The 15,355-nt window shown below is 31.3% G+C and overlaps 1 protein-coding gene across 1 annotated transcript in view; it reads right to left on the bottom strand.

The window, feature by feature from the left end:
* Nucleotides 1–15,355, bottom strand: part of LOC106465693 — a 94,766-nt gene that overhangs the window by 74,409 nt on the left and 5,002 nt on the right. Inside the window, exon 2 of the mRNA XM_013925930.2 lies at nucleotides 4,116–4,310. Coding sequence (XP_013781384.1) covers nucleotides 4,116–4,310 — 195 coding nt within the window. The remainder of the gene's footprint in view (nucleotides 1–4,115; nucleotides 4,311–15,355) is intronic.

The following is a 15,355-nucleotide window of genomic DNA, read 5'->3' as shown; positions in this document are numbered from 1 at the left end:
TAAAATACATATCCATAAATTTCCATTCATTCACACAGCTTTTTCTTTGCACAACTTCATGTGTTTGTTTTTGATTCATGCAGTTTGTAACTGCATTATTCCTTTTAGGCATGTATTATAATGTTATACTGTATATGCTATCACAAGTATGGCTTTTGCAGTTTTCTTAAATGTTTGTAATAAAATACATATCCATAAATTTCCATTCATTCACACAGCTTTTTCTTTGCACAACTTCATGTGTTTGTTTTTGATTCATGCAATTTGTATGAACATTATTCCTCTTAGGCATATATAAACAGTTTTATTCAGTTCACAACTTTATGTATGTGTTTTTGATTGAAGCAGTTTGTAAGTTCATTATTACTTTCAAGCATGTGTAAACATTCATGCATAATATTATTTCCTGATATTTGTAAATTATTTTCCCTTTCTAAATGTTATGAATAAACTTGTTTTAAAGTTCTCATGTTTCTAATGTTGTATAATATGGTTTAAATTTACCTCAGTTTAGACAATTAGAATAAAACAAATTCAGTAGGCATAACTATGTATTGGCCTACAAAATACAAATGTAACTATAATACGAGTATACTAAAAATTACAGTGATATTTCGGCTACTGCACATTGCATATGTATATAAATATACATTTTACTATTTACTCACAAATGCTCAAATTGTAGTTATATTTCTTAAAACATAGAAAGCAAATGAGAAATACACTGAAAAACAAAGATTTCGAGTATAAAACCGTGTTACGAAATGTTGCACTCGTGCATCAGGCATGTTAAGCCTTGCCATAAGCCTTGTTTATTCTCGGTGGAGGTGTAGAGATACTAATTTTTGTAGGCTTCAAATATTAACTTCTGAAGATCAAAAATTATCAAATTACTGTATTAGTACATTGAAAATCCCTGTAATTTAGTTGAGTCTCTAAATAAACTATATGTGGGTTAAACAAAATCCCACTCCTATCCAGAGTGACGACTTATTCATCACACTTCAATAGTTTTGGCAAAATTATTATTATATCCTTCAAGCTATTTATAAACAACTGTAAGAGTTACATAGAGGTGAAAATGTTCTTTCTATTGGTTATAAACAGGAGCTAATTAGTAGTACGCAGGACTAGACAACAGCTTTCAAAAAATTGGTACAGTGTGAGGAGCCACTCTAGCAGACTCCCTAAAAATATTGATATCTCAGCAAATCATAAAAGAGTGAGGTTCTTACTTGTCTATATCTCAAATTGAGTTCCTAATTTGTTAACTACTTGTATATGTTGTACGATGGGCATAATAAAATGGCAAGTGAACAATAAGACAACTGGATGTGTTATGTGACACACAAAAATCAATATTTAACACTTTTTCTTTATATTTCCTATTAAATTAAGAAATTAAAACATATAATATTAAAATTTAAATTATAAGCTACATTTTAATGCCAATTTCATTGATGTAAGTAGTAAAAATGTTATTTAATAAAATTTTGAAAAGAATGCTCCAAAACATCGTGACACATGTACTTTAACCTACCTAGGGCGAAAGGGTTAACTATTTTTTCCCTTGACCTTAACCACATCACAGCTAGCAAAGGTACGTATGCAACATGTGTAATTTATCTAATTTAATCTGAAAGCTTTTCAAAAATTAGTTTCACTTTTGAGTGAACAGAATTTCCTAATCAATATAATTTATGTTTTTAAATATTTGTTAATCTGAAATACTTTCATTACCTCACCCCAAAGGCAATCTCAAATTCTAAGTCTGGCTTGTTAACAACTGTAAAACTCATAGAAATAAGAAAATGGATAAATTAAGGTGAGTCAGAATCCTTCTAGATAAGTATTTCTCAACCATAAGTCCACAAACCAACAGTCAGTCAGTGGGATTTCATGAAAATAAATGAAAAATTACAGAATATTCCTATGTAAACTGTAATGGTTTTTCATTTTACTTGTATCTTAATGGTACACGACAGTTTAAAGATGCAGCAACCCAATCCCTGGTATCAAAAAGATTGAATTGAGGATTACTTTTCTAGATTATACACAAGAACCCTTCAGTTTCATAGTGGTTGGAGGTTGAGAAGTTTTTGTTGCAGAAAGACATACACACACACAGGATATTTTGTACAGAGACTTCATTAAAAAGTTTTGTTAATATGTTTTCAGTAGAAAACTAAAAGAAAAATGCTGGAAGTTTATAAACAAAACTTTTATGACATCACATTCATGTAAACTTCAAGTTAAAACTATGGAACATATACTATACATAAGCAATCAGAATAACACTGAATAGGATCTACAGCGATAACATTTTCTCGTAGTTTTCTTTTATACTTCATTTAATTTTAGAAATTTTAAGTATTTTTCATTCTCTTACGGTAATTATTTTGTACATTTAAATGGAAAAGAATGAGATATTCAAAATCACCGTTACAATGGATGCAACAAAGACATACTTAAATTTTAAAAAGTGTTTATAATTTTTGGATTTGTCAAACATCCGACAATTACTTAAAGGACTAGTATGAGATAAGAAATATATATTAGGGTTTTCCTAGATAACACATTTTGTTTTACAATTAGCTAATTTTAATGCATCTAAAAAAAAGAATCATACAAATGAAACTGACAGCATAACTATGCATATAAAATAAATGTTCATCCAATTTGCAAAAGATTCTTTTAGCCCCCTCACTACGGATCTTCCTATGGTCAGGAGTTAAAGGGCATGTCAGCATGTTTGTAATCTTAGATTCAAAATTTTATTGAACTACTATTTTATGAATGTATGCCAAGAAGTTTGGTATCAAATTGTAAATAATAATCCAAATTTCAGTATTATACATTAGCTACTTTCTTAATTTGAACTAAATATTAAAATAAAATTCCTAACTATCAATGTCACATGGTATGTTAAATACAGCTTTGGTTCAAATTAATATGTTTGTGATGTCCAAATACAAAGTCTATAGTTTCTTTCAAATCAGAAACTCAAATTACCAATGTTGGCAAGCTGGAATATAAAATAAGAACCTCCTATCTTTCCTATTTGCTGAGATATTGTTACATTTATTGAATCAAACACAGTGGCTCCACTCCACCCACCTCTTATCATTTTTTGGAAATGCTTACACTGGAGGTTATAAAGATTTTGCATGTGAAATGTGTCAATTTTCTGGTGTATTAAAGTATTTTTAATCTTAAGATCAAAATTACTTTGCATGTTGGATAGTCAACATTTGAAAAGAAAAATGTATGAGCAAATCATTATTTAAAAGAATTTTAAAACTTACTAAAAAATCTAATATTTTGTATACTAAAGCTTTGTAATGTTTACTGCTAATCTGCAAATTTTCATGAAGGTACAGTTCCTATATTAAAAGTTACAGTTTAAAAACTATAAGAAGTGCAAAATGATTATGAGGTCAATCCTTGGGACTGAACCCATAGTGAGAGTTAAGGGCAAAGAATGTGTGTTAGATTTGGAACACTTTTCCCTGAAGTAACAATAAACAAAAAAATCTCAGTAGCAACAACACACATGAATATATTACTTTATGTATTATAAACATCACTTAAAGCCTTACTACAAACAGAACCAAACAAGCCATTTTGTTGAAAAAAAAACTTGCATAATGGTGTGAGAAAATACTTACATAAGTGATTGAACTAAACAGAATTATGAGTTAATAATGCTTGGAGATGGTTTGAATGGGTAATGAAGAAAAACTTTAATACAAGGTTAACATAACAGCAAATCTACAATGTTTCAACAAGGTTTTGTCATGTCAAAACGTTGTACATTTGCTGTTATGTTAAACTTATATTAAAGTGTTTCTTCATTACCCATTCAAGCCATTTCCAAGCATTATTAGTCTGAAAGTGGGTTCCTCATCATCAAATTAGAATTATGAATTTGTTACAGTGTTTGGATCAGAAAGTTATTTTGCAAAGAAGTTTTTACACAAACAAATTTATGGTGTTGAAGAAACTAGCATAAAACATTAGCTGAAATTAACCTAAAAATAGAAGTTCATGGAGCAAGCACAGCAAGGTTTTGTTCAACAAGCATTTATATGATGGTGTGTACAAAAAATGCTTACCTAAAAGCCCTTGGAGCGAAGAGAGGCATAGTTTTATTAAAAAAACCTTTATACGAGGGTGTGAATGACATATTTGGAGCAAAGTAGATGGCACTGCTGTTGATGAATCTATTAGCAGCAACATCAGCAATAGTGGAAAGGAAATAATACATGAATCCTGGCTCTTCATTATCTGGTGCTTTTTGAAGAATGTAACTACAAAATGCAATTATTACACATTACAAAACCTTATATAATTTCATAAAATGCTCTTCTGAGCTAAAAGTATTATATAATTATTTGTACTAAATTAAAATAATTTAAATATTCAGTTTGTTAAAAACAATTCTAATTTAATATTTTCCACTACTCTTTTAAAAATGTAATATTCTCTCTAACACAAAGTAAAAAGAGGCTTATTGACCATCCTTTAATTGTAGAAAAACCAATAGCATGAAAGATACAGGTCCAAATTTTTCTGTCATAATTCTTCAAAATAATCTTTAGCATCTTAAGTGGCAGCTCAATCTTAGTTTTTAATTATTATGACTGAAATAGAATAGACTGTTAAATTCAGACTACATCAAATTAATTAGAGACTCACCAATTAAAAATTAATTACTGAAGATTATTTTAGGCTGCAGAATATACTTATGTTATTTCCAATATGCTTTTTTGCAGATTCTGTCAATATTTTTTTTTGACTGATTTATTATTAACCAACAGGACCGAAAGTGGAGAGTTGGGTGATTAAAACAATTAATCAAGTACTTATGAGTTTGTTGTTTCCCCATCATCATTAGTATTACCTATTATTACTGTTTTTTATTATTTCAACACTGAGTTCATTAAAATTACAAGACAATTGGTTATGGTGAAAACAGCCAACAAATTGAAATTAAGGTTTCTTGTTATTACCATTTTTCATAATTCCAACAACCCAATAATCAAAGTATTGCTATTGTGATTTTTCACTATTTTAGATTAGTTTAAGTTTTTTCAATTTAAATCATTTAGTCACAACTCACAAAAATAATTAACTAATAAAAATTAGACTTTCTAATTATTATTACTTTTAATTACTCCAACTATTCAAGTAATCAAAATGCTGTCACTGTGTTTGTTGTTAAGTGCAATCATTCATGATGGGTTATCTCCTCTGCACACACATCACAGCCTAGTGATTCAGTGGTGTTATATTTGTTTCTTTCTTATGGCAAAGCTACTAAGGCTATCTGCCACTGTCCCTAATTTTGAACTGTTGACTACAGGAAAGGAAAGGCAAATGGATGGCAGCCACCGCCACTAAGATTTGGATTACTTCAAAGTTAAATAAAGTATGAATTTACTGTGTAACTCTATTCTTTAATGTTGAATAATGTGTAGAACATATTTTATAAAACTTTATTCATTAGTATTTAATAAACTATAAATATACATTTCTAACTGCATGTGTTAGGTTCATACCACACACCTCATACTTTTCTGAATTTGTATTCCTGTGGAAATTGTGACAGGTACCAGCAAATTTGAAACTCACAACTTTCTGATCACTGACTAAGCAGTATTCTTAATCCATTTAATCATGTGATACATTAGAAATGTAAATTTACAAACTGATTTACAATAAATAATAATGAGCTCAAAATACCAACATTTGCAAATTTTAATGGTATAGTATTTATGTTATTAAGGCCACAAATAAAAAACACAATATATAAATATGTTTATAGATTGTATTTTATGTCATACAGAATTCTAATATAAAAACATACTCTATAAATAATTATACATAAAGGCAATGACTGCAGTATAGCTTTAATGAGACCTAAGGGGGGAAAAGGCCCCAACCTTAAAAGTTTGATGCCTTTTCTTTCAAAAAATATCCAGAGTAATCACATTTGTATCTATATCAATCAGTGACATCTTCAACCATTATCTATGGGACAAAGTTTTCTAATAAAATATAAAGGGAACTTTGAATTAATCAAGCAAAAAGTCCATACAGTAATAAATATATATCAAAATATGTTGAAAAATAGTTATGTTCTTATTTTACCCTTATTATGTTAATTTGTGCCTTACTGTATAATTTATTATTTCTTGCTTTCCAGTATTTTTCTATGAAATGTACATTTTTTATTTCCTAATACACAGAATCTGATTTTTCTTACACTATATTGGTTTCAATTTATTGACAAGAACAACACCAGTATCCTTTCTTGAGTAACAGTTTCAAAAGTACAATCTAAACAATACTATCCAATTTCTTAACGTAATTTGAAATATATATATATGTAATAGTAAGTTGGTTGGTTGTTTTTTGGCAAAGCCATATGGGCTATCTTATGTATACTCTGTGAGGAATGGAGCCCCACATTTTAGAATTTTAAGTTCTTAAACTTACTGATCTTCTACCAAGGTAGATAATATTAACTGTAGAAGCACTTAGTTCATTACATTTGGATATACTTTAGTTTATCAGCCAGTTCTGTCTTTCCATGGAAAGTCATCCAATGCCATTCAGATTGAGCCCAGTAATGGTGGACTGCATGCTTGAATATAGCAAATGAAATAAAAGTATATCCATGTATACAAGTAGTGCTCCATCACTTAGTTCAGACAATGTCTAATGTATTGACACTGTTTAATGAAGAAATGGAAACCATACAAGATAAACTGTTTCATACCAAAAAAAAAAGGAGACAGCATTAAATTGGAATGTTATCTGCCAAACAACAGAGGAAGTCTCAATATTGCTTTGTCAAATATTTGTCTGGATACTGTAATGGTCACAGGCACACTAAGTAAAAATTAAAGTAGACATTATTAGAGATAATGTCAGGGTTGTGCCAACTGCACCACGACTGAAGGCACTGATTGATGATTATGCTGACAATGTAGACATGTTTGTGTGATCAAATGGCTGATTGGGTAGAACAACAGTGACTCAGCACCATACAGATGCATGCAATACCTGTTAAATAAAATAACTGCTATGCTGACTTCCTTGGAGCAGTAGGTGGAATCGCAATCACTGACATACAATTGATTTTACGGGAAAAGTCAAATACTCTATGGAAAGTGCTTGGTCATTTACAACAGTGATTGTCAGGAAGACAAACTGTAGGCCTAGGTTTTACGTTGTCTTCCAGTAGACAATACAATAACTCACGCTGATGCTTTCCCCTTTACTATAGATATATGAATGTATGGGCATGTTAGAAGGCTCCTGTTGGTTTAACATCTTGGATCTGGCATCCATAATACTGACAAATTGAAATAGATGGTGAAAGCAAGAGTACGACTTACTTTTAGCAAAAGATATAGTTTGTACAAATTTTGTGTCATACCAATAAGCTTGTGTAATGCACAAGCTATTTTTGAGCAGCTGCTGGAGTTTACATTCAACGAAGTGCAATTAGAAAGAAGTCTGATCTGAATCAAGAATGTTTTGGTGTTTGGCTGCAATTTGAAGTCTGCATTTGATATTCTAATACATTGAAAAAACAGGCTTGAAACTGAAACTAGAGAAGTGTTTACTTATACAAATGGAAGTGTAATTTCATAGTCACAGGGTGGGAAGAGATGAAATTTTCACAGACCCTGCTATGATAGCTGCAGTGAGAAATTGGCCTCAATCCATGACAAAGTAAGATATATGAAGTTTTCCTTCATTTTGCAACACACTACCAATGGTTTGTGGCCAACTACATGAAATATATCAGTACCACTCTTGATTCTTATGAAAATAGAAGAACATTTGGATGAAGAGAGGAATGTATTCAGGCATTCTGTTCATTAAAGCTTGCATTAGTGTATACTGTATACTCCATTGCTGACATATTCCGATCAAGACTCTGAGTTTCTCCTGGACACTAATGCTAGTAGCAATGACATCTGAGCAATATTATCATAGTTGCAGGACAGAATAAGGCAAGTAATCACATAAACTAGTCATATACTCACATTTTCCAAATCCAAATATTGCAAATTGAAGAAAGAGCTGCTCACTGTAATTGTAAACTCTATTGCCACTACTTATATAGTACGAAGTACATCACCCAAGTGTATCATGCTTTAATGAAGTGGTTAGTAAGCTTTAAAAATCCAGAAAGAATAACACTCTGGGACATACACTGCAATAATATGACTGCATAGTTCATTGTCTGGGCCTGCAACATGGTAACACCTATGAACTATCTCACTGCACAGTGAGACCTTGTTCTGTTTGTGTCTAGGATCAGGACATTCCACAGTGTAGGAGTTGAAGCCATGGCCATTTATAGGAAAAGCTTATCATAAGGTGGATGACTCCATCACAGGTAACACTTGAAGGACACTGATCTAGCATAGAATAAGCTCAACCAGAACCAGTAGAGGAGGTGCACATAACATTGAGAACATGTACAAGCAGTTACATGTACAAGAAGATGTGCCGAATCACTGCTATTAGCCTATGAGGTGTGGTGCCCTTTTATCATGCTACAGCTAGTACTTCATACAGTTCTGTGGCATGAAATACTCTGAACTTTGGACAACATAGAGATTAAAGGGTACCAAATTTTAACCCGTACTTCTACTAACATTTGACAGCAGTTCTTGTCATTAGTGAGTTGAAAAGTTTAATTCTGATATGAATGCTGTACAGTGTGCCACCCAGAGGAAAAAACTGACTAAAACTGGGTAAACTCCGACAGAGAATAGTTGGATCTCCTTTGCAGAGGATAGCCTTTGATATCATTAGTTCTCTCACAGAGACTGCAAGAAGTCATACTCAATGTTCAAAAATATTTCCCAAATTGAACTGAAGCTTATTCATTAATCAATACACCAACAAAGACAATCATGAATATGCTATCCAAGAAATGGATAGCATGACTTGGAGCACCTGAAGAAATCCACACAAAGTAGGGTGTTAATCCTTTCTCAACAGAAACTTCTTTAAATGCTTTTCTGCACAAGTCACTGAGTTACCTTCAAAATTTAATTAAACACCTTTAGTATCAAAATATGTGAATGAATTTAATATTATAACATAATATCATTCAAGTACAAAAATTAATATAAATTACTCACTATAAGATTGTCATTGCTCAGACAAACCATAATTTTTATAGCTTTCAATTTGTTTGGTTACAGAGCCGTCAAATAGAAAATCAGACCCCCTCTTGCCACACCCTCTCTTTCAGGATTTGTTAATAGCTTTCTCTCACTTTTAATTCTATATTATCTATAACCAACAAAATGCCAAGCTTTTCATCTATCAAATGATGCATTATATGACGTTATGTTCTGAACAGAGAATTGTCAATTTCTCTTTTAATACAAGCTTTGTTTCCACAGGAAAAATAATGATTAACTTAGATGAATTTGTAACAGCTCTTGTCATATAATTAGAAAGCCAGAAAAATTGTGATAATTAGAGGAAATTGTCTGCATTTTTTACATGTTATTATTCTGTGTTCTTTGGTGAATTATTTAATAAAATAAAAATTATTTAGTGCACTACTACCATTAGTATAAAAAAAGACCTGGGTAAGTACTATATTTCTTGTTTTTTATGTGTATTCTTTAGTTGTTATTATAAAAGTAACTGAAACATAAAAATCAAAAACATATTAGGTCAGATAAGGTTAGGTTATGTAAAATAAATAATAAGTTTTCCCAAGATATGTTTATGAGTAGCCTGTGTAGTACGTAATTTGATTGGGTAATGTGAGCTACATATTCACCGAGTGATTTACAACTTGTGTGGCAGAATTATCAGATAGACGTGGTTCAAAAAGCAATAAAACAATAAATTTAAGTATAAATAGATGTATACTATTACAAGTTTTAGGCTAGTTAAGATACACAGTTGTGGTTTTCATTTACAGTTTACAGATATTCCAGAAAGAGAAAAGGATTATTTAGAACTATTTCCTAATTTTTTTTTATGGTGGTTACAAGGTCAGTCGAATCAACTAACCCTGTATATAGTTATAATATAGAAAATAACAGACAAAATATAACATTTTTCTGAAAAAAATATATATTTATTTAGGAGGTTTTAGGGATTATGCAAACAAAATTTGAAAATTCTCAGATAAAGAAAAGTATTTTGAATCTTAACATGCAAATCATTTTGCACTCAGAACAGTCAACAATGACGCCATATAATTATAGACACAATTTTTGTAAAAATACATAATTAAAAAATTCAGATTTTTTTTTTTCTACAAAAGACTTTTAAGGTCTACTGAAAGCTTGCCAAATTTTGTGAAGATACAAAGATACAGTCATAGTATACATACCATCATGGTTACATGGTGGTTACTAGGTTGTGTAAAATACATTAGCCTGTTCAATAGGGTAAATCAATTGTAATTGGTTAATTTAATGAGCCTATTGATTAAAAACTCGGCAAATACCACTAATTGCCATACTCTTTAAGACTACCTGAATTTATTTGCACTGGCCATAGTTGATTTTGTGGTGTGGGTCCATATTTCACATATACAGGGAGTAACACTTAAGTTTAAACATGAAAATGTTTGGCAAACAGTTGTTGCTTCCTGTTCCACTGCTTTATGCGCCATTATTGCATATGGAAAGTGTTCTTCCCAGTAAATCCTGTTGGGATTAATAAACTTCACAAGCATTTACATAGTAGACTGTATCACCTGTTTTGCCATTTCTTCTATTTGGGGGTGATGAGGTAAAGTATGAATCTTCACTACACTTAACACTTTGCACAACTCAGCAAACAGTTGACTGACAAAGTTAAACCTTTTCTGGCAGGCTCATACAATTTGTGGAAATCAAATCACAAATTTCACTTGTACAACAATACATGCAGTAATTCTGAGATCCTTAACACATCCTCTCAAAAACTGGTAAGATTTCATTAAAGATGATAAATATCTTGTACAAAAATATTGATTGTTTTTATAATTATTTTGTTTAAAATACTTTATTTTTCTATTGTAGTTACTCACATTCAAACTGTTAACAATTCATATGCAAAGTGATTTTTATTTTAAGTATAAAAATACTTTTTTCTTCTCTTATAGTTTTATATTTCATTTGCATAATCTCCAAGACCTCCTAAAAGGATATCAAGTTTTAAGGTAAATTTCATATTCTATTCTTCATTTTCTCTACCATGTCACTAACTCTAGCTATTATCATAAATGTACAAAGCAATGAAATAATTAAAATAAGGAAATAGAAAAAAATACATACCTTTTAATTCTTTGTAGAATATCTTTAAAGAGTTTCTTTTGTTTAATTTGTAAATTCATCTCTTTCCCTTTTCATATATCATTAATTTTTAATGTTTTTTTTTCCTTTCTTGTCTTTTACAACTTATTATTTATCTCGACACAAGTCAATGGTGCCCTTAAGCCATATTATAGTTTCTTTGGGAGACATTCACAACCCTTAGGCAAATTCTTGTTTAGCACATAATATTGTAAGCTTTGAGAACAGATGCAAAGTATGATGTATGTTTAAAAAATGTTTAAGCATTTTAACTGTGTGTTTTAAAACATAACTAATACATAATTAACTAAAATATAACAGTAAGACCTAAATACAACTTAACTCTTCAATATGGGCTCAGTTAATATGACCTACCACGTGACCTCTTTATACTCTTTCAAAGTCTTTATAGATTTGATACTACTAACTTTTAGTACAGCATGTATATCTATAAAACATTTGGCAGTCTTTCAGTAAACATTATAAATCTTTAACATACAAGAAATTAGAATTTTTTGTGAAACATTTTTAATAAAATAAAGATTTGTCTGTGAATATATCGAGTATTTGTTTTGAATAGAATGTGTGCAATGTGATTTTCATGTTAAGATTAAAAATACTTTTCTTCATCTCAAAAATCTCAATTTGATTTGTGTAATTTCTAAAACCTCTTAAGTACATCTCAAATGATTTTTTTCAGTAAAACTTTATATTTTATTTGTTATTTTTTCTACCCTAACTCTATACAAGGTTTCCCGTGTCATACTTGAATACATTTTTGACAATTTATAAGTAAGTTACTTACTTTCTTTTTAAGATCTTTATAAGGGTGGCAGTTGGGAGTTATATACTGTAGAAATTTTGGGTGGTTGTGTTTCTACTTTTAAAACTTAAATAACTGTAAGGGTAACTGCCTTCCGACATCTGGTTGCAAACAGCAAAAGGCAGTAGGAGATGAGAAATTGTGGGTTAAAGCACTCACCTTCGCACTCTTGTTTTGATTTCCCATTATGGTCGACTTGTTCAACTTTGGCATTTTGGATTTTGCTTTATAGATGGGATATCTCCAATGCTTTTTTGGTGCTATTACCACAAACTATCTGTTTATGACTATGGATGGCTGACCAGGAGCGAAAGTAGATGCATTAAATGATTATAAATTCTTTGTTGTTTAATATTTGTGATCTAAATTGCCTACTAACAATTATTGTAATTGATAATCATTGAGCTATTTATCTTTTCATATACACACCCACATTCACCTATGAGTGGATCCCAACCTGTAGCCATAGGGTGATGTGTTTGGAACCACCGAAATCATGATGAGAAAGCAAGTAACATTGAAGTGGAAAAACCTTCTCCTCAACCTGAAGAAGTCTGAAAGGCAACACCCCAAACTCCACATGACAGGATCCTGTATGGCTTATTCAGCCTCAGGAAACAGAACTCATCCATTCTGGAATTTTGAACACTAATCCTCACTCCCCAACCATGTGGACAAGGTAAATTCCACTTGCCCCCACAATTATGGGGAGGACATGGAACAACTGTGCTCAACCAAGGACTCAGAATGGGACCACTCTGCATTCAGAATTACAAGAAAACAATGGACCCTCTTCCATGAACAATGTACTGAACCAATACAAAGGAGTTAGTGTGAGCCACCTCACACTTCAGGCCCTGACAGGGCTTAACTAGCAATCATAGAGGTGAGAAATAGTGGGCAAATGAATTGGTGAAAAGGATTCATCTCCTTCCTTGGCTGCCAGAGTCTTAGGTAGGAAGGACCTGTTTAGGTATAGAAGGATAAAAGTAGAGTGATAAAGAGTCCTGTGCACATGTAGTGTAAACAACACCACTGATGATGTCTATAAGCAACAACAAAAAATAAACTTTAATGGAAATGTGATAAATGGCACATTGGACTAATGGCTCAAATGAGTGTCGGGTCAAAGCATGTAATACCACCTTAATATCCCAGTTAGGAATTTGAAAAGGTCTTTTGGGACCAAGGACTCAAAACGACTGAGGACTTAAATAATTTCTGACTCTTCGATTATCGAAATGTAATCATTAAAGATACCTTATATAAGGCAATTGTAAACAGTGCTGAACCATTGTCAAAAATCCAGGTCAAAAATAAGCTCTGGTTGGCACATTTGGCAAAGTGGGTTCAATTTCCTTGTGAAACACCACTGTCCAGAAGTGTACCATTTCCTTTGTTAAATGTTCATTGTGGGTCTATAGAGAGACAAATACGTGGCAACTTTAGAAGTTAAACCCTGATGCCGTGTGAAGGACCGCATAACTTCCATGCATGAAGCTTGACATTTGGAATGTCTGGTTGTATAATATCGGGTGGTGGTTGCCTCAACAGAGATGGCCAAAGAGGAAGTGGCAAAGGTGGGTACTCTTAAAGATACTGAAGAAGAGGAAACCATGGTTAAGCTAGCAGATGGGCAAAGGAAGAAACCCTGGCAGTCGATTAATAGCTGTAAGTGGGAGAGGAGGAAGTATGTTTTGGAAAATATGTTAAAGAGGCTGTTTCAAGCTTAAAGCTCACAAACAGTAACCACAAGAAGAAGCACAATTTAACAAAAACTGGTACATATGCCTCAACATGAAAACACAAAATGTATTGAGCTAAAGGTACATTTGGTCATCCCTCAGTTGTTAATTATTAGGATGGAGGATATGTTCGGTCTAAAATCACTTACAAGAAAGCATAGAAGACAACTTGCTCATTTTGCAAAAGAAAGTATTTGTATCTGAGGTCACCATGAAGCTATAAGTTGTGAAACCATGTGATTTTGAAACACTTTGCTACCTTAACCAGATGACCAACGGCTACTAACTGTCCGAGTAGCTAATGCATGTCTTACTATATTTCATTCTAACAATAAAACTAGTGGATGAAATTGTCTGAAACTTCATAAGAACTTTCATAAATGCATGTAGTTTAAGAAACATTAAGCCTATTACTTTTGATAAATTTAGTTTTTTTGCATTATGATTTTAATATCTTTGAAAATTACATTAGGAAATGGTATTTATAAGAAATGATTACAATATTTATATTTGTTCCAGATTTGAACTTATTACTTTTTATGTTTTAGTACATTATTTTAAAATCCCTAGAAATTTTTTATCGTCCATAAAATGCAAATTTTATCTATCTTTAATTTTTTTAATAATCATGTACTCTCCTTATGGCTTCAAGTAATATACAAGACCCGAAAATGATATTTCTAAGTAAACCTAAACAACAAATGAATATTATTTTTAACTAGGATTTCATATTTATATGTGTACATAAACATTTTAATTTTGTTTCATAAATGTATTTTTATTTCAAGTTTATGTTTCATTGCAGCCATAATTTTGTTCATTGTGCCAACTAAATTGTGAGGTTAGCAGCGTGAACTTTGTACATTTGCCGTAAACTATCATGTCTGTTGGTGGTCACTCTCATTCAGTCCAGCGCAAGCGCATTTCAACATTACTGTAGATATGATAGTAAAAAAGCTTTTCGGTACTTCAATATCATTTCTTTGAACTTTCAAACAAGTTTATTTCAACATATGTCCTTGTATGTTGTTTCACTATACAGACAAAACTAATTGCCACTACTAGTGACTGTATGTAATAGTTCACAGTACAGGTGGTTTGAATAACACTGCCTCACCCTAGTTACTTAATACTTCCTGTTAGAAGAGATTACCAAATCATACAGACACCATAAATTACAAAGAAAATTACTTTACAGCACTTAAAAGATTAGTCCTAGTCATATTCCTCTCATTATAAGCAAGATTTATGTTGGAATTTGAAACTTAAGCTCTTCAGTGTATTGAGACCCCAACTGTGAGAATGTCATAGCTTTCCTGTATTATTGAGACAAATGTATTTAATCTGTTTCATAACCAACATATGTGTTTTATTGTTGCCACTACTGAGTTTTAAACCATTTGCAAAATATCAGAATAAACTTTATATATATATATATATATATATAT

The sequence above is a fragment of the Limulus polyphemus genome, unplaced genomic scaffold (genome assembly GCF_000517525.1).
Source record: "Limulus polyphemus unplaced genomic scaffold, Limulus_polyphemus-2.1.2 Scaffold2021, whole genome shotgun sequence".
Classification (NCBI taxonomy): domain Eukaryota; kingdom Metazoa; phylum Arthropoda; class Merostomata; order Xiphosura; family Limulidae; genus Limulus; species Limulus polyphemus.
Note: the sequence above shows the minus strand (reverse complement) of the source record. Positions and strands in the feature narration are given on the sequence as shown.